Consider the following 27173-nt stretch of genomic DNA (forward strand, 5'->3'; position numbering starts at 1 on the left):
GCTCATAAAATTCATACAAATTACCCGGCCAGAATATAATTTACATTGCTGGAATTCTTATAATTTGGTGATCATTTTGAATATAAACATCATATATTTTGCATTAGACATACAAATTTTAGATAAAAAATTTTCTCAGAGTAACTATGTTATCTTTTGTGCAAAATATGACATTTATATTCAAAATATTCCTGGTCTTACAAGGAATCCAGCAATGTCAATTATATTATCCTAACTTTAGTTTGAGGTATTATTTATTAAAATTTAGTGGTTATCCCACACATCTCCTTGGGACGGTTGGTGGGGGGTGGGGGGGAGGGAGGGACCGACGGACCATCTGTTACCCCGTGAAGAATTATTATTTTTTTTTATTAACTGAAGATATTTGTTTTAGCTCATAAAATTCATACAAATTACCCGGTCTGAATATAATTTACATTGCTGGAATTCTTATAATTTGATGATCATTTTGAATATAAACATCATATATTTTGCATTAGACATACAAATTTTAGATAAAAAATTTTCTCAAATTAACTATGTTATCTTTTGTGCAAAATATATGACATTTATATTCAAAATATTCCTGGTCTTACAAGAAATCCAGCAATGTCAATTATATTATTCTAACTTTAATCTGAGGTATTATTTAATACTAAATGTTAAAAAGTCTGGAAGGGAGGATTGGTGGGGGGTGGGTTGGGACTGACCGCGTGGTTGGAAGAGGGGGGGGAGGCAAGGTGGGGTACTTTGATTGACAGATAGTGTCGTGAAGATTATTTTTTTTTTTATTAACTGAAGATATTTGTTTTAGCTCATAAAATTCATACAAATTACCCGGTCAGAATATAATTTACATTGCTGGAATTCTTATAATTTGGTGATCATTTTGAATATAAACATCATATATTTTGCATTAAACATACAAATTTTAGATAAAAAATTTTTCTCTAGGTAACTATGTTATCTTTTGTGCAAAATATATGACATTTATATTCAAAATATTCCTGGTCTTACAAGGAATCCAGCAATGTCAATTGTATTATCCTAACTTTAGTTTGAGGTATTATTTATTAAAATTTAGTGGTTTTCCCCCAAAAATTTCTCTGAGAGGGAAGAGCCGGCAGTGTAGTGTGAGGGGGGGAGGGAGTTGAGTCCATTATTTGAATGGACATTAACTTGGCGACTGTATTTCTCTATTTCTCTTAAGTATTAATTGTGTGCATGTACCATCATAAAATTAAGATGTTATTTTTACTACAACATAGGTATGTGCCTTCAAAAAGTGGAGTTTGGGGGTCGGGCCAGTTTCTATTGGAATTAATCCCATATGTTCTGTTGTTCACTTAACGCGGATTTCACTTAGCGGGACCCTCTGGGTTCAATTGACCGCGTTAAGTGGGGTACAACTGTGTGTGTATATATATATATATATATATATATATATATATATATATATATATATATATATATATATATATATATATATATATATATATATATATATATATATATATATATATATATATATATATATATATATATATATATATATATATATATATATATATATATATATATATATATATATATTAATTAGTGATTTAAGGGCAATTTAGGGGATTTTTAGGAGTGTTTCTGACTTTGTGCATTTTTTGTCTTTACTTTGTATGTACTTTTCCTGTGAGTTGGAACCAATTACCCAATAACCCATTGAAATAGATTCAGTTAACAAACGACTCTGTGGAACCAATTGTGTTCGTTAATTGAGGGACCACTGTATAGTCAAGATTTGAAAATTCTGCAAACTTGTTGAGAACAATATAGTCAACCCTCCTGTCACTGCCACACAACCAAGTATTAATCCTTAGACTGTGGTTATGGAAAAGCCTGATTACTGCTGTGTGCAATATACAGTATACAAAGAATAAATAAAAACTGGTAAAAATAAGTTATCTTATAGACATGCTAATAGAAGAGTTAAAATATAAATCACACACTTAAATTTTTTTTTCATCCATATTGAGTGTGTAAATCAGCCTATGAGGACCGAGCTACTAGGGGTGGAGGATAAAGGAGGAACTAAAAGGTGGCAAGGGGCAGACTACCTCGAACTGCCACTAACAGCAGGTAACATGAGGTCTACAGGGACACACGATGTGGCATGCAATTACTGGCTGTTCTCATATGAGGGATATAAGAGTTGTGTAAGAGGACTCATATGAGACGCAGTTTAAAGGTTAACCAAATTTAAGCAATGTTTGGCTTTTCAGTCTCGGTTCCAATAAGAGAGAGAAAAAGTATGCGATAAGCAAATCAGTACAATCTGATCATCACTTTCAAGGCAAATGAAGCTGAAACTTGATGAAAACTTAAAACAGATAAAAACAAGTTACTCTCCTCATAAGTCCTCCATTAACCAGCATAATCAAGCTACAGTATCTACATTTTTGGTCAGAATACTTATAAGGTACGAGGCTGAAATTTCTTTTCTTTTGGGGAATTATTACATGCTTTACATGACACCAAACAAGTCTCAAGTAAAACTGGGCAGCAGACGAGAACTTTGAACAGAATTCATGGCGAATTATACTTAAGTTTGAGTATTTCACATGCCCAGTAACTCTTAACACCACTTAGTTTACTTTATAAAATGAAGTGTTAACCTACTTGTTGATGTCACATGAAAAAAAAAACTATATTTAACTAACCATCAAGCTATGTTATGTTGTGCCTAAGCTAAACCTGGCAAAATTAATCTGGGATGGACAGTATCATTATTTTGAGTTAACTTTTTTCCCTTTGTTACATACTTTTCTCACTATAGTGTAAGGTGGCTGGAATCAAGGGTAACTAAGACCATCCCTTCATTCACTAGCATTTGCACTCAGTCTGCTTTACTTGAAATATTTGTCTATGGTATTCCCTTTTGCATTAATATCTTTCATAAAGGCTATATACACCCAGCAGCTGTTAGGCAAATCTGGTTATTATTTACAAGATCATTACTTCAAGTTTATTTCCACTTTAACTGTTGTTGGAATGTATATAAATGAATGAATATGGACTTATAATACTGAAGTTGAATTGTGGTTTCATTGAACTTTTACCAAGATTGAACATGAAGCACAAAATTCTGACTCTTAAGTAAGCAAAATTCTTCAAATATATCATTGGCATGTATACAGTACTGCACTTAAAATACTATACAGTATCACAAAAAAATGGACCTGGCCTGAAAGCTTCATTCTACAGCATGAAGGAAAACTTATTATGACAAGTAACATGCAGTTGAAGCCCTTGATTCAACATTCAGTACAGTACTTATTTTCATGGGGCTGTCAAATTTCCAGCAGCAGCACAACAATGAATTTTATCCTCACAGCCTGTGCAAGTCACATTAACTTAAACTGTATTTCGATTACAATCAGATTAAATTAAATTTGTTTTAATTTTTCAATAACATTTGAAATATAAATTCAATACTTTGCGAAACCACATAGCATTATCTCCGTTAGCCGGAATCCCCCATTAGCTGGAACACCTCCAATACCCAGAATTGAAATTGGATTGGAATTTTTCCGGAAAAATTTTCTAAATTTTGAATCGGTGAACGAGTTTCCGAGATTGAAAATCAGGTGCATTTTCTGAGAGAAGTCCAAGAAGGTTCCAAGAAAATCTCTCCATTCTAAGCTTGGGAATAAATTTTCTGGGAGTTCTGAGAGATTGCATCATGCTCCAACGCATCCCCATATGCCAGGCACGTGGGTGGCCTTACTGCTTGGATCACTTGGTCCATTCTCTATTGCTATTGTTCAAGGTAGTTCCCTCGCTAGCTACTGTTTTTGCATACTATTTATGTTGTGTAGTGCTCCACATTGCTGTACCAGAATAAAATAAGCCAAGAACACAGTGTTAAAGCAGTTTTAAGAATGTAAAAAACTATTACACCAATGTATACTGTACTACACTGTACATTCAATAAGCGGGAAACACAGAAACACCTTAGCTTTATGTTTAATCAAGACATCTTTAGGTCATGAGACCCACTAATCCCCCACTCCGACAATGGGTGACCTGACAATTCCATGCAAGTGGAAAATACCAGTCTTCGCTGTAACACATTACTGTACTTCATTCACGAGGCGGCTCGCACGCCTGTATAATATATAGTTTTATTTTTTAAATACTGTATATTTATTAAACCAACATTTTTAGATAACCTATTCAGGATTATTCTAGGAAATAAAAGGTGTTTCTAACTTAATTACAACTGCTTTTCCAGACTCGGGTATCAACATTTCTTTTTTCTTTTTTCATAAAGGAATGGAGTCCCCATAATTATATCTCATGAAAATATTTTGTTTAAGAATCTCTTACTGGAAATGTCTTGTAGAGAATTTATTTAAGATCATTATGGTATCAAATTCATCTAACTCAATTACAACAAATGCTGTGAATAAAAGTTTATGCAGTTTTTTGCTAGCCATTAATATGGGAGTGTGTTTGTCTGAGCAAGATGAGATGCATAGTTTAGAGTCGAGATGAGATGAGTACTTTAGACTCTTGGAAAACTTTCCTCAGTACCCAGAAACATTCTGGGGAAGTGGGCTAGTGCCTGCCTGTGCACAATGCTTAGCTTAGACTTGGAAACTTTTCCCAACACCCAGAAAAATTCTGGGAATATGGGATTTTTCTGTGTTTGAGAAAGTCGTCACATTACCTGGAAATCTCTCATCCCAGAAGAGCTCTGTACCAATTGTTCCGGCTAACGGAGATATCACTGTACTGTATTTTGACAACTTAAGTGCATATACAGTACATATCTAAATTTTTAAACATATTATTGTACAAAACTACATATAGTTTTAAAGTCATAAATATCTAATGCCTAAATTCACTTCAGCAATTAACTTTAAGAAAAAATGCCCCAGCCTGTAAATTTCAATCAAAGCAAACAGTGCATGTACAACATACTCCTCAGTACTCCCCCAGAAAGTCATAAAATCATTCATATTAAAAAATTAATAAAAAATCAGTGTCAATACTTACACTCAAAGTTATGTAACTGTAAATCTATCTAAATAATATATTTCTTACTAGAAATCATAAAATATAAATTCTTTTTGGTATGAAAAATATCTTTGTTCTGAGCCTCTATTTACCTGTATTTCTCTATATATTCTATATTTAGAACAATCATATATCTGAGAACTACGTAGTGCCAAACACTGTAGATACAACCTACAGCCTTCTTATTTAATTTATAAGTAAGAGACTTAAAGAGAGGGAGTCTGGGTGTTCATTCTCTGCAGGGGACAAATATAATGATCAGAGAGACACACAGGGACTCAAAGTTGGTAAATTACCAGTTTTCAAACGTGTATGTATTTATAGGAAAAGAAAATATTTATTGTATCTATGGGCCTTAAAATAAGTGTTTTGACAACTTTGAAACAACTTAAATAAACATAAATTTTAGTACAGTAGAGTATATGTTTAAGTTCAGATCTTAAGTTGATTTTTGGGGGGGCCATAGTCACAATAAAAATGTCTTCTTTACTCAAATACCAACACAATCCAAAAAGAGTATCACATACACTTTAAAACCTTGACATGACCCATTTAATTATTATAAAACTAGGAAAAAGCAATTTATTTTATAGAAATCAAGTGGATGACCTATTCAATAACCAACAACCACTGTAAACATTGAAATAATTGTTAATTAACTGGGAAATAGACAGCTCACCTAATAATGTAGATGGCAATTTAGCCACCAGTAGCTTGAAAATGTGAAGGCTGCCTGTTCTTCCAAGTAATCAACTTCTGTTATTTTTTTCAATATCACTTTCTGTCAACACATGTGTAATCTCAATGCTCACATTTTTTATTTATTTTTTTGTAATATCAAATGAATACAACTGCTTGGGTGGAATAGTGATTACACTGACTAATGTTTTAATCTACTGGTCCATGTTCAACCTCAGGGTAAACCAATCAGGTTACCAAAACAGTTCTGGTCAAACAATAGGGGTAGAAACCCTTGACCTTATGTAACCTTACATCAAACTGACCGGCTACTAGCCTACCAGGGGCCCCACTCCTTGTAAGGAAGAGATGTCTAAAATAAATGCAACTATGAAAAAAAAATCAGCATACTTAACAACAAACCATTATTGCCGCAGCATGAATGACAAACCTAAACATAACCGAGATTTAGCTGCTCCAAGTCACTGTAAAATACTCTCAACAAATACACACTTATATACAGTAAACCCTCGTAAACCCAGACAACTTAGGGGGAAAGACGGGTCCAAACTTGCTGACTGTCTGGACTTTTACCAAGTTTTTTTTGGGGGGGTTCTAGGGGCCACTGTCCACCAAGCAGCCACTCATTAGTCCCCCAAGATCTTTAAATTTGTATTTTAATATGCAATAAATGTCATGTGTGTTTCCTTTCACAATTTTACTTCATTTAAGTCAAATTACAAATTATATATCATATTTTGTTCTATTATTTAATACTGTATATTATATTATTTATGATGAAACATACACCATAAGAGGTTGATCATATGAGAATATAACAATGAATATATAAAAACAAACTGGCAAACAATATAAAATTGTAGTTTGACTTCAAAATAATGGAGACATGAAATGCACCTGGTGTGTGTGACATGGATGATGCAAAAAGCGCTTTTCTTCTGCTTCTTCCCGGGAGGATTACCATCACCATTGTTTGAATTATTTTACCTAACATCTTACCATTTTTCTGTGGCTGAATGTGTGTTGAACTTATAGCTAAACAGTCACAGTGCAGCATTATGGGGGAGTCCATTCTAAGAAAGGGGAAATAAACTACTCACTCATGGTTTGAGAGGAGGAAAGAGGCCAAAGCATTGCTGGCTGGCAGATATTTCAAATGACCGCACACAGCAGGAATTTCATACAACAAATATTAAATGTGTTGGACAAATGTTTCTTGCCTGGAAAAGGTTCGGATTATCTGTAATCTGAACTTATAGGGTCCGGACTTTCGAGGGCTTACTGTATTCTTTCTAGAACATTCAATTCATAACTCGTACTGTCCATCTACCTACTTTGCCAATATGGCTTACACTTAATTTTCCTTCACACATTGTTCTATTCTCCTACATGTACACTCACTGCCATCATTACCCCAACACATCAAAGTCTCTGAGATCAAACAAGAAGCATCACAACATAAACTATGAAGTGGTCCAAACAACTTATTTATTACTGGACTTACAAGTCAATATAAATTTTCTAAATCTACTATCACTTCCACACAACTAAACAAATAATTTTCAAAACTAATTTAACCTCAAGTATAAATCAGTGACAAAATATGACCACAAAACTTGCTTGAATAGAGCTGGGGAATCACAATCCCAAGTTCACTGATGCATTAAGGTACAACTCTATGACAGATTTTTCAGAGCAGCATGAATTCTTACATTAAGGCGGTTTTCAAAGTCATACCCGTGATAGTTGTCTCGAACATCCTCCAAGCACTTTTTGCCTTCGTCTAATGTCTGAAACAGCAAAATTATTAGTGGAAAAAAAAATATATATTTTCTGGACAGAAAGATTTCACATTACCAGACTCAAGTACTGTACAGCAACTTGATTTTACGGCACTTTTTTTCTGATTATTTTCACTATGGAAAGTGAATATTTTTTATATAACTTCCAGTTGTTCATGAAAATAAACAATACATTCTCAATATACAAAAACAGCACTAAAGTTAATTGGAGTTCTTCCAAGTAGCCGAGTTCACCTTTGTATTTCAGAAGGATTGTTGGCTGGTCTGTAATAATATTATATCGTTCAGTTCAGCCTTGTCTTGTTTTATGCTCTGTTGGAACACAGTGTTGTATTGTATTTACTTCTCACTATCTTGAACACTGGTAATACCAAGGTGGGCAGTGGCTACACATGACAGAGACTAGAAACTGTAAGAGATTAATGTGGTGTTTCCAAAAGATGATTTTTATAGAAATTGAACACACCAATTTAACCTTGCATGACATGAAGCATAATGCCAACAATTTTTGGGGGGAGAGGTTGTAGGAAAATTTTATAAGTATACGTACTGTATTGAAAATGCCACTGCTTCACCTACTACCTAAGAAAATCCCTAATGAGATGCATATACTGTACCACTGAACCACCCATGAATTTCATGATAGTTGTCTGGGAGATTTGAGTCTAGAGTATGCTGGTCAAGTTTAAAACTCTCAATCAAACTAGAAATCCATGCACACATAATAAAACCATATTTCTAAATAAGGAAAGCTAACTCTTCTAATAATGTAATTAAATTTTGTACTGTACTGTACTTGTATTAGTTATGATTACACTAGCCTAGAACTTTCACAGCCTATAAGACTTTTTCTCTGGAAGTAAAATGTAACATCCTTAAATGGCAAGTCAGTCTACATTCATGTTAAACCATGTAAAAACATGATTTATAACTTACAGACATGGCATACCGGTAATTGGTGTTTTAATAGCCAAATGAATTTAATTATCTCGAGAAGTCATTAATCCCTGGGCTTTGGTCGGCACCCCCCCCCCATATGCAGGTATATTTGAGAACATTTAAAAACATATAAAAGGCAATGCATGATATAAACAGGAAATAAATAAATTTCCTTACCACAGGTTGGCAACACTGGGGCTAGGAAGAGTCGAGAATGTTTGTGAAGTGGCATGTGTGTGACACAGTAGTAACAGGTAACACTAATTTGTATGCAGTATGAGGTACAGGACACTATTTTATGACTATTTACACTACAGTATTATTAATCTTTATTACTAATCTAGTAATTGATCACAATACTAGACTTGTGCTTGGGGGTTGAGGGCAGGTTGAGACGGAGTAGAAATACATGGTGAAGCGACTCAAGTCCAAGGGCGAGATGCTTACATCACAAAAGCTGAGAAGAGACTGGGAGGCTCTCATGTGTGAGTGAGCAAAAGATAAATACATACTTGGCAACATATTCTAGCCAGGCCCGCCCTTTTTACTCAAATAGGCCAGTGAAAGATCAAAACATCATGTGACATGACCCGAAGCTCTACAGACACATCATAAGACGTGACACAAAGCCTACGGGTTAATCAACATTAATTACTCAAATCTGAATATTTTTAACCCAGATCCTTAACCTGCATTTCAAGAAGTATTACCTTTGAATATTCAAAGCAATAGTCCAACATTGTTGGTGATCGCAACTGCTAGTACGATAATGTGAAATTTTGAAATATCTAAACTCCAAAGAAACCACCAAGAACTTTCTTATTAAGTCTTTTAGCTTCTTTTGCCAGGTTTTTATTTCTTTGAACATTCCTCACAACCTCTCCCCATGTCATTCTTGGCTTACCCCTAGCTCCCCTCCCCTCCACATTCATATGCATACAACTCTTGACCCAATCGGTCTCCTACGTACTCTCCACACACCCAAACCATTTCAGCCTAACTCTGCACGAAACCTGGTATAAGCTCTCACTACCTAGCCACCCTCTTAGCTCTGAACAGGGTTTCCTATCTCTTAACATCATGATACATAACCATCTCGCCAGTCATACCAACTCATTCAAGAATAAATATGTCATCCTCTGTACCTGACCATGTTCCACTGCCATAGAACATCACACTTCTCTTGTCAGTTGCATACAACTTTCCTTTCATGTGAGAAGATCCCCTCACTCTCAGTAAAATCAAAAGCTCCCTAAACTCCTTCCAATTACTTCTAACTCTAGCAACTGAGCTATTCAGCATCACCCCTAACACTGATCATGTTACCCAAGTAGCAGAACTCCTTGACACAATCTAGGGATATATCTCCAATGTCAAATTTTTTCAGCCTAGCTCTGGACACATGATTACCTGACCATACAGCACACTGAAAGTCAGGAACATCCTACAGTCTTCCATTTACACTACTGCACCTCTTTTGTGTCCACCTTCCATACTCACTGTGCATTAATGATTCACTGACAACACACTTTTTAACAGACAGAAAATGGCCATTATCTGCTTTGCACCACAAGTCCTTCACCCAAGTCATGAATTGTTGTTTTTGTTTTCACCACATTCATTTTCATACCCTTTTGAGTCTATTCCCTCCTTTCATTTTCTTCCATTCTACCTTTTCAATACCATCTATTATCAACACAAAGTCATTGTGCATACAAAAACTCCCAGAGCAGACCAGTCTTACATCTTATGATAATACTTCTTAACGCCATGATAAAGTATACAGAAGGGACTCAAAAAACCCTATTTTCACCTAAAATTTCTCACTTTCCTTGCCATTCACATTAGCATGTGTTCTCAAACCACTCAAATAAGATACACCTCAACCTCTAGCTTACTCATTCCCTAGAATTTTGACATTTCATGTAGTTGCCTGGCCATAAATATTGCATCTGTTGTCCCCCTACCTGGCATGAACCCAACTGCAGTACATAAATGTCCCTAATGAATTTCTTAAACAATGTTTCCACAAATTGCATAACCTGATACAACATCTTTAGGGCCCAGGCAGTAGTCTCCACATTCAAGTGCATTATCTTATCCATTGTAATTAATTTATTTACAATCACACTTTTTAGCTAATTCAGCTGAAGCAATATATTCTATCACATTTGCATTAGTCTAATTTGGTCACCTTTTGAAATTTTCAACATTTCTGGAACTATTCCAGAGCCTTTCCATCTTATATTTTGTCAATCACTCTTCTACCAGTACCATTCTATCCTTGGACATGCTTCTTGGTTCTCCCTGTCTCATTCAGCTGACTACTGAAGTATTTTCTCCATGATTTTTTAACTCCTTCTTTATGAACAATCATATTTCCATTGTCATTTCTCATGCACTGCACACCAACCATAACCTGTTTCTACCTATTATTTGCCTTGTTCTTTTGCATGTCTCACCCCTAGCATTTACTTTTGTCAGCTTATCCACAAATATATCATGTTCACTTTTCTTAAGCCTTGTAAACCTGAGCAGGCCTCCAAATACTCTTTGTCATCATCACCCATCTTCCAGGCTGTATATAATCTTATTTTCTACTTGATACTCAGTCCACTTCATCATTCCACCAACATATTACTACATGCCTGGCTGGGTGCTTCTTCCAGCCACATTTAAAAGTCCATGCTTAATGTGGCAACTACACTAACACTGTTGCTGGCTATTTCCACTCTACTCAACTGAGCATCATAAAAAGCTTCCTTTACATTCTATCCCTTTAATTTCTACTCTCTCCTTCTCAGAACATACGCCTTCTTCCTTTCCTTTCTCCATTTTAGCAACATATTACACATAAGCAATCTGTGCTGTAAGGCACATTCTTCCCTTGTTACCACATTTACATCCCAAAAAAGCTTGCCGTTTCATATCCTAACAAGCATGTACCCAATTGGAGTTTTGTCTCATCGACTTCCAAAAACAAAACTACAAAATAAGTGGTCCTCCTTCAATAGTTACCTCATCATTAGCACCAAGGAGGAGGCCTAATTCATACAATGCAAAGGCTGGAACACAATGTTCCTCGGAGTTCAAGAGACCGTGCTGTACACTAAGGCGAAAGTGTTCCACAGCATCATCTGCAGAGCCCAGAGTGTCAAGAATGGCTGCCATGATCAGGTGCCGGAGGCCCTCTTGGTCACCACATTGTCCCATCACTTGGCACTCTAAGTGAAAGAATGACATAGGTGAAATACTGTTGCAATGTCATAAAAATAAAATGTGTAGAATTGTAAATGTTTTAAGAAAGGAAGGAAAAGATACTTAAGACTTAAGTACAAACCTGAAAATGTGATTAAAAAAAAAAAAAAAAAAAAAATTTCAGCTGCCCACTACTGCACACAATACAAAGTGGCAAAACATGCTGAAGAAAACATCAACAAAGAGTAATGACATGGTCCCCTTTGAAATATTAATAAAATAAAAATTTTTTTTATTACAATACAATATACTTTACAGAAAAGTTTACCTCAAGTGACCAGACGTTAGGTTGAAGGTGAAATGCATTAAGTACAGGCACCCTAATTTGTGAGAGGGTTACATTCCTGAAAAACCTCCCCCAAATTGATTTTTTTTGTAAATTTATGCTTATTTGCCCATTAATTCACATTATATAAATGGAGATATGTGCTCTACATGATCTACATAAAAAATCCCATGCTTGACCCCTAATGAGCTACTGCATCATCCTTTATTGACATGACAGGCAAAGCACTGCTGTCACAGATGAGTGAGCTATGATCAATACTTCAAGGAATCTTGGTACCTGCTGTATTCTTTGGTTACTATTTATTTTATTTTGCTTTCACAATGTCTTCAATGAAACACAAGTGATAGAGCTGAGTTTAACATTGATAAAACAGAATGAAAAGAAGTGAAAAAAGTGTATAAAAATGGTTCAAACAATGAAATGTCAGCAGAGGTGACAGTGAGCACTCCTGCCAGGCTGCTCCCACCCTTCACTTTTAAATTCTAATTTTTTCTTTCAACACCCTGCCTTTACTGTACTGGACATGCAGTAATTAGCATTTGAAATTTAAAAATACAAAATAATTTCTTGTATCTAATTTTCCAAATACAGCATACAGTGGTCCCTCGGTTAACGAACGGTTCGATTAACTAAATTTCGGTTAACGAATTAGCTCCCATAAGGATCTTCAATTTGGTTAACGAACAAAACTTCGATTAACGAAATCCTTACGACAAACACGTTTTGTTGTGAGCATCAGCTGATCGTGTTTTTTAATATTTTTGCATTTTTATATTAAAATTACAGTATTGGTCATTCTAAAATTTAGCCATCCAAGCTCTGTCTACATAAAGTTTTTCAACTAATATTTTTGGCTTGATATATGTAACTTTATTCATTTATTGAAACTCATTTACATGCACACACTGTCCTAAGGGCAGAGCTGTAAAATGATACTATCGCATGTTTACATTCAAATTAATCACTATCTTATAAGAATTCCAGCAATGTAAATTATATTCTCCCCGGTCACTTCTATGACATTTTATAAGCAAAAAACAAAAACTCAATCTAAAGAACATAAATAAACAAATAAATACTTCACTAGACTTTTGGTGCCAACTGTCAAACATGTCACTGTCACCTCCCCTTCCTCCCTCCCTCCTCCTCCTCCCAGCCAGGGTTTGGTGGTTATACAGGAGGCTTTAAGTTTTTATCTTATATAATATCACAGACTAAAGTTAGGAGAATGTAATTTTCATTGCTAGAACCCTTGCAAGACAGCGAATAATTTGAATATAAATGTCATATATTTTGCACAAGAGATAAAATTTTTAGTACTTTAGTGGAGTATTGTACATTTTAATAATGTAAAGTTTTTCAACTGTATTTTTGGGTAGATTTACATAAATTTCTTCATTTATTTTTATTCATTTACATGCACACACCATACGAAAATAAACGTAAAAAAAATTAATGACCTAAGTGCAAACCTGTACTGTACATGTACTAAATGATTACGGTACTAAAATTTTTATGTCTAGTGTAAATTATAGCTTGTTTATATTCAAATTAATCACTATCTTACAAGAATCCCAGCAATGTAAAGTATATTCTCCCAGGTCATTTCATTTGCATTTTATAAGAGAAAAGCTTAGTCACTCTTAAGGACTGATAAATAAACACACATTAGACCTTCGGCACCAACTGTCAAACATATCACCTCACCTTACCTCCCGCTCTCTCCCTCCCTCTCCCCCCATCTGCCCAGCCAGGGTTTTAGGCTTACAGTTTTTATCTTATATAATATCACAGACTAAAGTTAGGAGAATATAATTTGCATTGCTGGAATCCTTGCAAGACAGCAAATAATTTAAATGTAAACGTCATATATTCTGCACGAGATAAAAATTATTCACCTGTATCATATTACAGTAGTGATTTAAGAGTTCTAGTGTATATGTACGTATATATATATATAGTGATTTAAGGGCGATTTAGGGGAATGTTAGGAGTGTTTCTGACTTTATGAATTTTTTGGCTTTACTTTGTATGTACTTTTCTGTGAGCTGGAACCTATTACCCAATATCCCATTGAAATAATGGATTCGGTTAATGAACGACTCCATGGAACGAATTGTGTTCGTTAACAGAGGAACCACTTGTATATTACATAAAGAGTAAATGAAGAGAAACTGGACAACCAGACAACTGGCTGTGTGAGTAACCAGTCTTATTTACCTAATGGTCACCCTACTGGAGGTAACCATTCTAAGGGAAGGAGGCCAGTGGCCTGTGTACAATTCCTCCATTATTCTTGATAATTTTGTCAAGGGATACATACTTTGAAGCCCAGTACTCTTCTTAATTTCACAGCTTGGGCTCGCCAACCATTTCACAAATCTACCACCCCGTGTCACTTGTTTTCATGTGAGTTTAGGAAAATAATGACAAATTGAAAGCTTCTTTGTAGACTTAATAACATTATGGTATTTGAAAATTATGAAATAGTGAAATAAGTAAGAACACTGGTACAAAAAAAGCATACGTTGAACATATTTCTTTTTATTAATGTACTCGAGTAATGATTTTTAATCAATATTTTGGGTTTTTTATGCATAAATCAAAGTATGGGGCCTTTTTTGTGGCAGGGAGGGGGAGACTGGGAATTTTCATCAATCAAACCCGAGCAAATCGAGGTCTGCCTGTACAGTATTTAATTCAAAATATGATATACGTAAGAGAATTGTTTGTATTAACTACTTACTGTAATTCTAAAATACAAATAAAACCTCATTATAGTTGTAAAGCTCTCAGGCACAAATACCGTATATATATATATACCCTGTACAGACCCAAGTACTGCACAGTACATGATATGGCCACCCAGATGCCTGTACCTTGATCTTAATCACCTAGTTCTTAATATGATTACTGTTCTTGAGAAAATATCTGTGGAAAGTTAAATAAACAGTACCAATAAAATTAGCTTTATGTAGTTCTAGGTACAATATAATAAATATATTATGAGATGGGGTCAATTGAAGGAACATTCATCTTAAACTAGATTTCACATTTCCAATCCCACACACTGCATTTACCTTCAACCATTTGCAGTCGATGTTGTAAAGAACACGATGAGAGAGCGTTCCACATGTAGAGGAGCTCATAGGCACGTAGGAGACAATAGTTCTTGGTTAAAGTATCACCCTTGGACTGAAATTCATAATAATTAAATAATTACTTTTATAAACCCCGGTAGTACAGGTACACTTATCACAATAAGAAACTCTGGCAACCAAAACCCAAAGTTCATTGTAATTTTGAAGGCAATACAGACAAGAATACTTATACCTGTAGTAGTACCAATTATTCTTCCTTATTTTTTTTGCTATTCATACACAAGCCTTTTACTGTCATGATGCCAAGAGACTTAAACATGTGCTGACCCCATAACAATTCTCATTCAGCAGCTAGTGTATCGGCAAGATATTTGACCTCCAAAGGATTTTTCCATCATTACCAAATACAGTAGGCTCTCACCAATAACGACTTCCACAATAACGTTTTCGACAATAACGGTAAGTTACAATAGATACCCATTTTCGATAATAACATCTGGATTCTCTTGAATAACGGAAATTTCGCGGGAAGCGTCCGAGCGCATCAATGAGAGCGCTTGTTTGCCGCCATGTTGATGACGTAGTTGTCCGCTCCGCCTCACTCTCACACACGCTCAGTGGAATACAACGCTGCGCCCACGTGTGAGATTTTAGCCTCTATAACCAGTGGTTGTTAGGGTCGGTGATCAATAATGGCTTCCGCATTTTTGCCTGTGGGGGCTAGGGGAGGTGGTGGAGGGAGTGATTTGCCACCTGAATGACTGGGAACTTTTAAAGTGAGGAAATTGAACTGTCCTGAGTCTACAGTGCGAAATATTAAGAGGAACTTAGCGGAGACCAAGAAGAGTATTGCGCAGGCTAAAAATATTTCGGTAGTGATGGAAATGCGAGGCGAGCTATGAATGATAAAGGCAATAGAAACAGGTTGTTAGTGATAACAGAGCAAATTCTTGTGAAATGGTTAGCTTATAGAATGAAAGACAGTGCAAGTGTTAGCGGCCCTCAGATACGGAACAAACATCACACCAAGCACCTCAAAAACTCCCCCAAGCTAAGTGTTATATTACTCACTCTTTATTTTGATGATTGAATAGCAATTCTTTTTATTTCAGCTAACAAAAAGTGTTAGGAGGACTTCAAGGGGAAAAAATGGGTGAAATTCTTGTGGCAGCAGCACCAATAAACCCTATTTACATGTATTTTAATGTCACACAAATAACGTTTTCGCTAATAATGGTGTTTTTCAGGCACCTATTAAACGTTATTGGTGAGAGCCTACTGTACTGTAGTGCAGTACAGTACACCCAACAATGTACAGTACTGTACATATTTGGTGTTAAGCATGAAAGTCTAATGAACAGTCCCAGACGAAAGTTCTTGATAGAGTCAAGGTGGAGGGTGCAAGTCCACTTCACCCCACCCTTAATGGAGGGCGGGTCGCTGCCAGTTATGCCACTCGTGAAAAAAAGAAAGAAAATCTTACCAGATTCGTGTCTGAATCTTTCCATATTGCTAAAAAATAAAAAAATGAGGTATGACAAAATTATATTCAATTACAATTATAAAAAAAATAAAAATAATTGATTCTAATTAAAAGAGACAATTGGTGTTCTGCATTACAAAACAAAACAAAAAATCTATTCACTGGGCAGTTTGAGATGAGACTAAACTAAAGTTCTACCAGAATATATCAAAGCAGAGACTTTACTTAATATCTAAACAAGTAGACCTGTTGTACTGTAGTAATAGTTTAGTGTAGGCTACTTAGTAATTAATTTTAGTTGTTGCTTCTACACTGCAGTAACTATAGTAATATATTTAACATTTCTTTCAAAATATAAGAAGGAAAATTCACATATCTTTAAGGTGCAAAATTGGCAAATCATGGGTCCAGGGGTGTCAAATTACTTAACAAACTAAGTACCAAAAGAACATTGTCATATCTAAGTTAACTGTTATTCATAAATATAAAAACAGAAAATTAATTAAAAAACATTTTATATAAATTTTTCAAAGCATGGAAGGTTTTCAAAAATTTTGTTCAAGCTTTCAAGGTTTGAGTAAAATTTTCAAGATAGAGCAAAAAATTTCAAGCAGTGGCCCCACTGGTCGCTGTCAGGTCACTGTCCCCAACACACACACAACAAGCTCCCAAGCAGTTCAACAATCGAGCTCTGATACTTCCATTTCTCAATAAGGATTGGGAAGTATGTCATTGGTTTGTTAATAAGTTAATTAACAGAGTGAGAATACTACAGGGGTAGACCGGAGCTGGTGTGAGACCTTGTGGAATCCAAGCCAAACAGGCTACTCTGAAAAGCAAGGAGATGGACTGGCTACTGACCGAATAATTTGGGTGACAATAACGTGCTATGTATAATTTCTGTAATCTAAAGAATAAAAGTGTTTGATTTTTTTTTTACTGTAAATATTTATAAAGATATTGAGTTTATATAACATTAGCTTGGCAACATTTATGATTATTTATATGAGTACAGGTATAACTAATAATAAAATATGGTCATGCTGCTTTTACCATATTTTTCTCTCCAACCCTAATCAAAGGTGTTGTGACCTACTTCTAGCTCAGATACTTTTATATTACTCATATGTCATCATGTCATCCATGATAGGGATCAAGCCAAGGTTACATGTAGTAGACCCTATGATAAGGCCATATTATCCCCCATATTCATGCTTCGTATACTAAGTACCATTCTGAGGGACAATACAGCTTGGAGGATTCTGATATTGTGAACTCTCAGCCAACAAAACAATTTCTACTATGTCATGATTATCTAATAATGATGTAACCTATTATATTAAATAATGTAAAACTTGATTGGTTAAATTGTTTCATGAGTTTATTAAACAAAAGAATGACATCATTTCCCAATCCTCATTGAGAAATAGAAATATCAGAGCTTGATTGTTGAACGGCGAGTGCATGTTTGTGTGTTGGAAAGGGAATCAAATCTAAGAACCTTTCCTTGCAAAACAAGTGTTCAATCAATAAGCTATAGATTCACTTTTATATAAACTACTGTACATAACAACAGAAGTGTCATATATAAATACTTTAGTTTAATCTTACAGTATTATGTTCCATGAGTTCAACTTACTAATACATTATATACTACATTATATACTACATCATTCAAACAATGTAAAGTTACAGCTAACACCTAAAACTTCTTAATATTTCACCCTCCTATTCTGGGTTCTAATAGATCTGAGTAATCTTTCCTCAATTTTATCCTTACCCTGAGTGCTCGTCGCATCAAGAATGCCTCCAGAGCATGACTGGATCGGCGGACGAGAGTCGGGACTTCATTCATCCCTTTTGCACAATCTTCTAGTCTGCCAGATGCCCCTAAACACACTGAGGAAAGTAAATCTACTGTTATACAGATATACCTTACTAACTATTACCTTGTTAGTCATCATTTTGCATATACAGTACTGTACATGCTGAAGTATTATAGAAAAAATAACACTTTGCCTAATCCCTCTGCTACAGTCACACCAGAATTTTAAAAGTTACACACATTAATAGTTCCTCCATGCATATTTTATTAAAAAATTATTATTACTTTTCATAAATTACTATACTTTCAATACAAACCCACCAAACATTAAAGCCACTTAAATAAAAAGTCTTAACACTGCATACTGGCAACATGTAGTGTACAGCCACACCGAGCTTACATAGGGTATAGGGGTCCCCGGGTTACGAAAGTGTTCTGTTCCTGAGAACTTACAGAACAATGTTTAAAATCCCGCTATATCATAGCCTAAGTCCTTATATACTGTATATCTAAAATCACTTAATTAAAAGAAAAGAAGAAATAGAATGACTAAATGCAGTAGTACAGGTAGTAGGCAGCTACCAAACAGGGAGGTACTACCACCTGGGAAGATATTGGAAGCATAATGTGTTGTCTAATGGTAGACCCTACTGCCATATGGCATCACAAAAATTGTGACCTAGTCCCAGGTTGCTGATCTGACTTTCTGCCTCATTTACACACAATTGCAGGGTCTCAATTGTTTCTCTTACTTTGACAACACAACATACATACAGTATATCATTTCTCACTATTAATTTTTTTTTTCATTTTTGTATTTCTTTATGGTTCTTTACTATCATTATTATTATCAGTGTTGCTATTATTATTTAATTTTTTATTATAAATTATATTTACTATGAACTAATTATTATTATTATTATTACATTTTCGACCCTCAGGCCCCGATGTGGGTCAGTGACATGTGCCAGAGTGGGCTAATCCTGAGAGGAAAAAAAAAAAAAAAAGTAAATGAAAGTAAAAATTAAGTCATCAGGTTAATAAAATACTGTAAATTTAAAGTTTAACCTTGTTCGTATTGGCGGGCGTTTGTAAGTCAGGGACCCCCTGCACGCACCAATACATTTCATTAAAAATCTTAAATATACAGCTGCCTCTTGAATTATGCAAATTTAATTTTGAAATAATGCTGGTGTTAACATTTGTACCATTTTTTAATATATACCCACCAAAAAAGTCAATGCAGGCTGGCAGCTTAGTTAAGCAAGCATTGCCATCGAGGAACAAAATTTGTGGCGTGAAGCGAGATGTACACACGCCGTACTGTAGCATCCAGTAACCATGGTCGGAGTGAGTGATAATTTTTCTCGTGATTGTTCTTGTGGTGTTTTGAATTGTGTGTAACTTTCAGCCCGTATTATGACTTACAAACATCCATCTACATCCAAAGGTGTCACCCAACCCAAGCAGCAGCAAAAGACCATCACTATTGGTGTTAAATTACACATAATAAGCCATAATGAGAGAGAACCATAGCTGATACGGGTCAAGCGGTTGGCCTTAGTGAGAGAACCGTCCAGACAATATGTGACAATGCCACCAAAATTAAGGAAGATGCTAAGTCTGAAACTTCAGTGAGTACCACAAAGACTTTGTATGTACAAATTCCATTATAGAGAAGATGGAGTATATACAAACTGACCAGATTTATATAAAAGTACCTTACTATGTTTTAAGCTCATGTGCTCTTGTTTCATCATTTGTGTTTTATGGCCATTTCCCACAATTGCAGGAGTAAGTGCTTATTAGAGGCAATTCTGGGAATAAAAAAAAAAGACTGAGGGGGGACGGGGGTGCTCTGGGACATACCTCAATAACATGGGTTTCTATGAAAACTTAATGTTTGGTTAACATACATCTGGTTAAAGTAAGGGCTTTCAGGAGTGCATCATATGAGGTGTCGCCTAAAGCAGGGGCATAAGTGCCAAATGTGCGAATTTGAGACAAGGGGTTTCCTATTTTCAATTCTCTCGATTGGTATATGTACTGTACTTACACCCATAGCTTACAGCATTGTATGTGACAGCTGCACGTGTGTGGACCCTTGTGTCTACAAGTGGGGATTTGATTGATTGATTGTGGTAATTACATCCCTGGCACTGCAACAGCTTTGGTCATGTCACCGAATTAAAATAAGGGCTTAAAATACTAAAATCAAATAATACAAGGTAAAAAAGTCACAAATAACACAGAACTTTCGTAATAAAATAAAGTAAACATTAATAGATAAAACTCAAAGCTTGTGTAGGACGGCTTCTTCCACGAAGGAGAGGATGTCCTCTTCCACACTACCCCCCCAAGCACCAAAGAGAGACGGTAAAACCGATCTCCCACCCAGCATTGGAAGAGGTGCTTACCACGAAGATCTCTGAAACTGGGACACTCCACCAGGAGATGTCAAACAGTCAATGGGACCAGGCAGTTGTCACAATGAAGAGAGAGTGCCCTCTCAATTAAAAAACCATGAGTCAGCTATGTGTGCCCAATATGGAGGTGGGCCAAAGCAGTCTCCAGGTGGTGCGACAGTCCCTGACATCCCCAAGCACCCAATGCAGGATGGATTTCGCAGAGCTTGTTTGCTCCAACAGCATCCCACCTATGTTGCCAACTCGAGCAGATGGCAGCTCTCATTACTGGCTTCATATCAGAGGCAGGAATGATGTGCCAAAGGGTGAGAAGCAGCTGCTTTTGCCACAGCATCAGCACGCTCATTTCCCTTCTCCCCCAGATGGGATGGGATCCAGCAAAAACCGACTTTCCGGCCCCGACGATGGATGAGAAACAGCCACTGTAAAATATCTATAACTAAGGAATGTTTTGAGAAGATCAAAGAAGCATACATCAAAATAGTGTTTGATGATTTTTGGAAACCAGGCAACTACAATCTACAGAATGCCTATCTCCACAAGGCAGAGCACTGACTGCATACATTAGTCATGAGCCTCGGTCTCCACATCTACTTCATCAACCTACCAGCAGATAAATAGGCATAGAAGCTCTTGGACCACCTGGACTCCTTTTTGAGGTTAGCAAAGGCACCTTGGGCATGACTCCAGTTCAGCTGCAGCAGGTGGCACCATGCAACCTCATGCAGAGCCAGCAGCTGCAGTTCCCTCTGGGGTGAAACCTGCAGAGCACCACGGTATGACATCAGGGCTCCACCAATGTCACCCTGAGAAAATATATCATCACATTAGCTCTCTTCATTAAATATAGAATTACAGCTGGATTTACACCATCAGTTACTCTACCAGGTAGTACTGTACCTCTATTCACCACAGCATTATACAGTACAGTACAATATTTCTAAATATATTAGAAACATATACAGTATAGTGGGGTCACAATAATTCGCGAAACACAAATTTACGTTGAATTCTTCAGAAACTACTTCAATTTGAGGACACAGTCAATAATCTAAATGTTTGGGGGAGCTTTCACATAATGTACACTATCTCACCTAAATATTGGAAGACACTCAATACCAATGAATGTTGTGTTCACTGTCATCTTATATAAATTAAGGTCTAAGGGATTTACCTGAAGTCGGTGAACTCTACCCCGAAAGAAGAGAAATAGGGCAGACTGTGCATAATTCTGCTGGGCCTCTTGCAAAAGGAGATGAGCTGCCTCAACCCCTGCCCGCACCTTGCTACCATCTAGAGCAAAGAACGGGCGGACGATGGTGTGATACCAGAGTAAGGTCAACCTGTTGAGTAGTGACCATTAATATCACTTGAAAAACAGTTTTTAAGACGGTTATTACACACAATAGCAAAGTGTTCGCTTGAATAAGAACAAATTTGTTCACACAAGTTTTCTATAGAAATAATCCAAATTTGATTTAATATGAAGTGACATTCCAATGTCTTGAGTGGAAGTTCAATCACCATACCACTGCTAAAACACAATATTTCTAACCATATCATCTGCTGTCTAGCTACTGCATTATCAAATGTACCTGATGTAGTCTCGCTATGCAGTGTGTGCTCAACAAAACTTCCTACACTGTACCCAGTGCCTCAACACATTCACTTACCACATATACCCACCGATACTTCATTTTTCATATTTTATAGTTTTATATTATATTTTGTTTATTTCTAAGCCACATTGTAGTATAGTATTGTAATGACTTTCACAGCTTTTATGATTTCATTACAAGTAACATGTAGTTATTAGCCAGGCCTTGGCTATACTGCCTCCACAAATGCCAACGTCTCACACATACACACCATGCTCTTCATTATTCTTGTTTTATATTATATTTCTTTATATCTAAGCACATCAGAGTATCGTAATGATTTTATACAACTTTTATAGTTTCATTACAAGTTAACAACAAATGAGGCTGCAGCTGCTGTACAGTACTTTGTAACTTGTCAAAAATTTAATTTTCTCTACTAATGTCATCACTTTACAGTTTCTCTTTACTCCACCATCACTTGGAGATAATGATAATTAGGAGCCATATTGCTTATTGATTTTTCCCGAAACAGTAAAAAGAGCAAAATGTATATCAACATGGACAGCACAGCTCTTCTCGACTACAGCTTACAAGAGACTGAGGCTGAGGGAGACAGTTCGGGAGATGTGAGAGGAGCCGCACTGTGTTAATGAAGTACAGTGCGTAAATTTCAATTTTTCATTGTTAGCATTATTTTTATTTTGTGCGGTATATAAGTAAATTCACGTTGGAGAAGGGCTTACTGATTAAGATGAGTGAATTATATAGGAATAGAATATGAATCATATTAAGATACTGAACTGTTCAAAACTACGTTTGTTGTGTAACCAGGAGAAAGTGGCGGAGGGAGGAGAGGACAACCCATCACCCCACTCGGCAGCCCTCGCTCCCTTGTATACAATTCACCACAATTCCCATATTATTTAGGTTCATTTGGTGCTGGGTTTATAAAAATATAAAAATAATTAACTTCCCAAAAATATCCCACACTCAACCCCAGGTGAGCTCTTGTGCTGTAGTATATTCTCAGTCATGTTTACAGAGCAGTAACAGCTGATCAGTCCCGTGACTCGCTCTACGTAATAATGTCACAAACAATAACCATTTCTCAAGCACTGTTGTTGTCACTGATCATGAAGGTTGGTGCTTACCACAGGATCAGTACTGAGCACTTTGTAAATAATATTATAGCATATTTATCAGAACTTTATAAATAATATTGTAGTGTATAATGCATCTTCATATGCCCTGGTTTATTCACTGATCAGTTGTCAAAGTGCAAAAGTAGAATTAAGCCATCATGTATCAAATGATAAAAAAAAAAAAATAGAAATTAAAATGTTACAAGACAATGGTTTAGTAGTTCTGTACTGTTAATGTGTTTGTTGTGTAAGTGCCTTGTCACATCACCTCACCTTGCAGTGTCACCTCACCTCACAGTGTTATTATATACAGTACTGTATTATTTACTTTATTAACCCTTAAGCGGGTTATGGTGCTGGTGGCAATACCCCCTCCACCGGGGGTTAAATCGAAAAAATCAAATTTTTCAAAAATAATTTTAACTTTTAAATGATAAAACAATAAAAATAAAGTAAGAAAAACTATATATTGACCCTCAAGAAACTTCTCTGGCCATGCAGAGGAAGGAGGGGCAGAGATAAGGAGACAGTGTTGGTTTGACAGCTGACGTTGGTCCCTCTGCACTTATCGGCTATTTTAGCTTGCTTTGTGTCGAAGTGGCCAATAATGTATGTATTTACTAATCTTAATATTTATTGCTATAAATAATTCATTTAGAGCATTTTATTTGCATAATTTTTCATAAAAAGTGCTTTTAACAATCCCAGTGGGTTGCCAGTCTGCCTGGCTGTCTTTGTATCTGGTACAGCAAGTAATGCATAAAATAATTCCACAAATAAAAGCATTTATAACAATCATAGCATTGTTTTACAGTAATACTACACTACAATGCAACTACACAACTTTTATCAATATTACTTTTTATACAACATGATAAAACAGACAAGCAATGAAAATGAAACAAACAAAATAGGTAATTATGTTCAGGAGCTTCCTTTGGCTGATGTGGGTGAGGCAAATAGTCACACTGGAACCTGATAACCCACGCTGGGCATTAAACAGTGGCTGGAATAGGCGCGTGTTCGGAACGTCACCGGGCGCCTGGTAAGACGTTCTGGAATGTCACTCGGGGCCTAAGGGTTAATACTTTATGTACATTTAGAAAATATTTGTTTACACAGTAATTATAGATTATTTTATGTGGCAGCTAAGGCAAAGCACAAAAATTGACCAGAAAACGAATGAATACTCTAACACAATAATTAAAAATAATAGAATACAATAAACCGCTTCCAATTCGGCGGGTTTATGATTCACGATTTCAACGATTCACGGTAATCAGCTGGTGGCTCGGGTGACTAGCATGCAAGCCTTCTCCTCAGCACAACGAGTCATCCCACACCGCGGCGTCTCATCCCGCTCTGTTGCCCTCACCCAGTACCCGTGACCTAGCATCCCGTGTCATACGGTCATTTCTGCTATAGCGCGTGTTTTATCAAAGTGAATTGGCTATAACACGATTGATGAATAGAAGAACGACATTTGTAAAACGCGAACACGTGGCTGTAACACGAATTCCACTCGGACGTTTAAGTGTACTGTCGCAGCGGGGGTTATGCAGTGTTTACAGTTCATGTTCGACATCACGTGTTCAATTGATTCATGTGTTTGTTTGTGAAGTGAACCACAGCCATCCACTTCTGGAATTAGACATTTTTCGTCCCAACCAAGCAACAAAAACTGCACCTGATGATGACGATGACAACTCTCAACTCCTGTCTGCTGTCCTCAACCTCAAAATCACCCTTCTCCCCATCAAGTTATATTCATATTTTTCAAGGTAAAGTGTTACATTTATTTACAGTAAACCCTCGCTTTCACATGATTTCTTTATGCGTTTCCACGTTCTGTGGTCCCCTTCGAACACGAATGCTCACTTTGCAACGATTGTGTACTTGCCCTTTTACCCTGAAAGCGGTCCTCTCGCGCGCGCCATTTTGAATCAAACTCCGCCATCTCTCCCGCCATGTTGGGTAGGCAGTGCGAAGTAGGTTGCGCGAAATTATGTCTTTGTTGCGTTATCGGTGAAGTCATATGGCGTATCGGACTGTGGTTGGGCCAAAGCATCCTTACCTCCCTCCCGCTAGCTGTGATTGGTTTAATGTACTAGTGGCGTGCCCCTTGGCAGAGGCGTTCAAGCCCCCTTGACCTACCCGCGTCAATTACACCCCTCCCGACTATAAAATTGTATATGGGTATCCATTGTTCCATAAGTGGCTTCCACGGTTACCACCACCACAAACAAACCTTACTTACCTGGACCCAGCGCCTAAGCCAAAGAGGATCTGACATTCCTTAAGCTGAGAATTAAGTACAAAGATCATACTTGGAAGGAACAAGACAGGTTGATCTCATGGCGCCAGCATGGTGTTAACGAATCAACTATATCAGGACAATTAAGAAGGATGCCTTCAAACTCTACAGGTGCTTCTATGATCAAGTACTGCCACAACCAGGTGCTTCTCAAAAGGCGGAAAAATTGCTTGTGAGCTACTTGGTTCGTCAGGCATGACCAGACACATGGCGGTGGACACGAGCTCAGTTAAGAATGCGCGCGTGAACTGTATGCTGCAGTGTCACGTAAGATGGGAGTGCAGAGCCCAAAACCCTTTAATGCTTCTCTGGGTGGTTGCAGAGGTTTAAGAAGAGGAACAGATCACCAATATATTAACATTGGTGGTGAAAACTAGTGCTGACGTGTTGCGGCTAGGGAATTTCCTCCGTTTTTTATGTGAGATTATGGAGGAAGGACCATGCACCGACGACCAGGTGTTGAACATGGACAAATCTGAACTTTTTGGAAAAGCTACCTTCCAGACCTTCTTGTGAAGAATGCCAGCAAGTGTCAGGGCGGAGGATTTGCAGAAGAAAGGAAGCGCATCACCGTTCTGTTTCTGTTTACTACCAATGCCTCCGGTGCCTGTAAGCTCAAGTTATCGATTGATCCACACAGCACTTAAGCTGCCTTCAAAGAACATGGACATGACCAAAGCTAAATGTCCACTGGCTGACCCATGCATTAAGGCGTGGATGTTCTCTCTGTCCCTCCTGGTTTGATGTCTGTTTCGTTCCTGACGTTAAGAATTCTGTGAGCAACACAATGTTTCATTCAAGATTTTGTTGCTGCTTGACAAAGCACCAGGACACTAGCCCTTACTGTTAGATCGTCACCCCAAGCGTAAAGTGGTCTTCCTTCCTCCCAACACTACGTCTATAATACAGCCCATGGACCAGAATTGATCTGTAATGTAAGCTGCATTCTCTGCCAAGGAAATTTAAGCTCCTGAGCGACTACACCAACACCAAGGAAGAGTTGCATAACCTGGTGACACCGATGGAAGAGCGAAGACTGACGAACAACAGTTGGCAGAGCAAGAAGTACTGTGAAACAATTTTGGAGAACATTCAACGTCAAGCTGTGGACTTCTTGGTGGAGGCATGGATCAGCTGCCTACAGCAACTGTTCGTCATGCATGGAACATGTGGATGCAAAGGTATTCCAGGTGGGAGGCAGAGTAAATCTGTGACTGGTGA

At 36.8% G+C, this 27173-nt stretch overlaps 1 protein-coding gene across 1 annotated transcript; it reads right to left on the bottom strand.

Moving 5' to 3' along the window:
- Positions 1–3002: 3002 nt before the first annotated feature.
- Positions 3003–25963, bottom strand: LOC121870327 (tetratricopeptide repeat protein 39C-like). The gene is made up of 7 exons (XM_042372109.1): positions 25896–25963; positions 22070–22238; positions 21503–21701; positions 18425–18543; positions 15141–15255; positions 11532–11737; positions 3003–7562 (listed from the first exon to the last, which is right to left on the bottom strand). The coding sequence occupies exons 1-7, from the start codon at positions 25961–25963 to the stop codon at positions 7449–7451; spliced, it is 990 nt and encodes a 329-aa protein (XP_042228043.1). The 3' UTR covers positions 3003–7448.
- Positions 25964–27173: the final 1210 nt, after the last annotated feature.

The sequence above is a fragment of the Homarus americanus genome, unplaced genomic scaffold (assembly GCF_018991925.1).
Source record: "Homarus americanus isolate GMGI-L3 unplaced genomic scaffold, GMGI_Hamer_2.0 scaffold40856, whole genome shotgun sequence".
NCBI lineage: Eukaryota > Metazoa > Arthropoda > Malacostraca > Decapoda > Nephropidae > Homarus > Homarus americanus.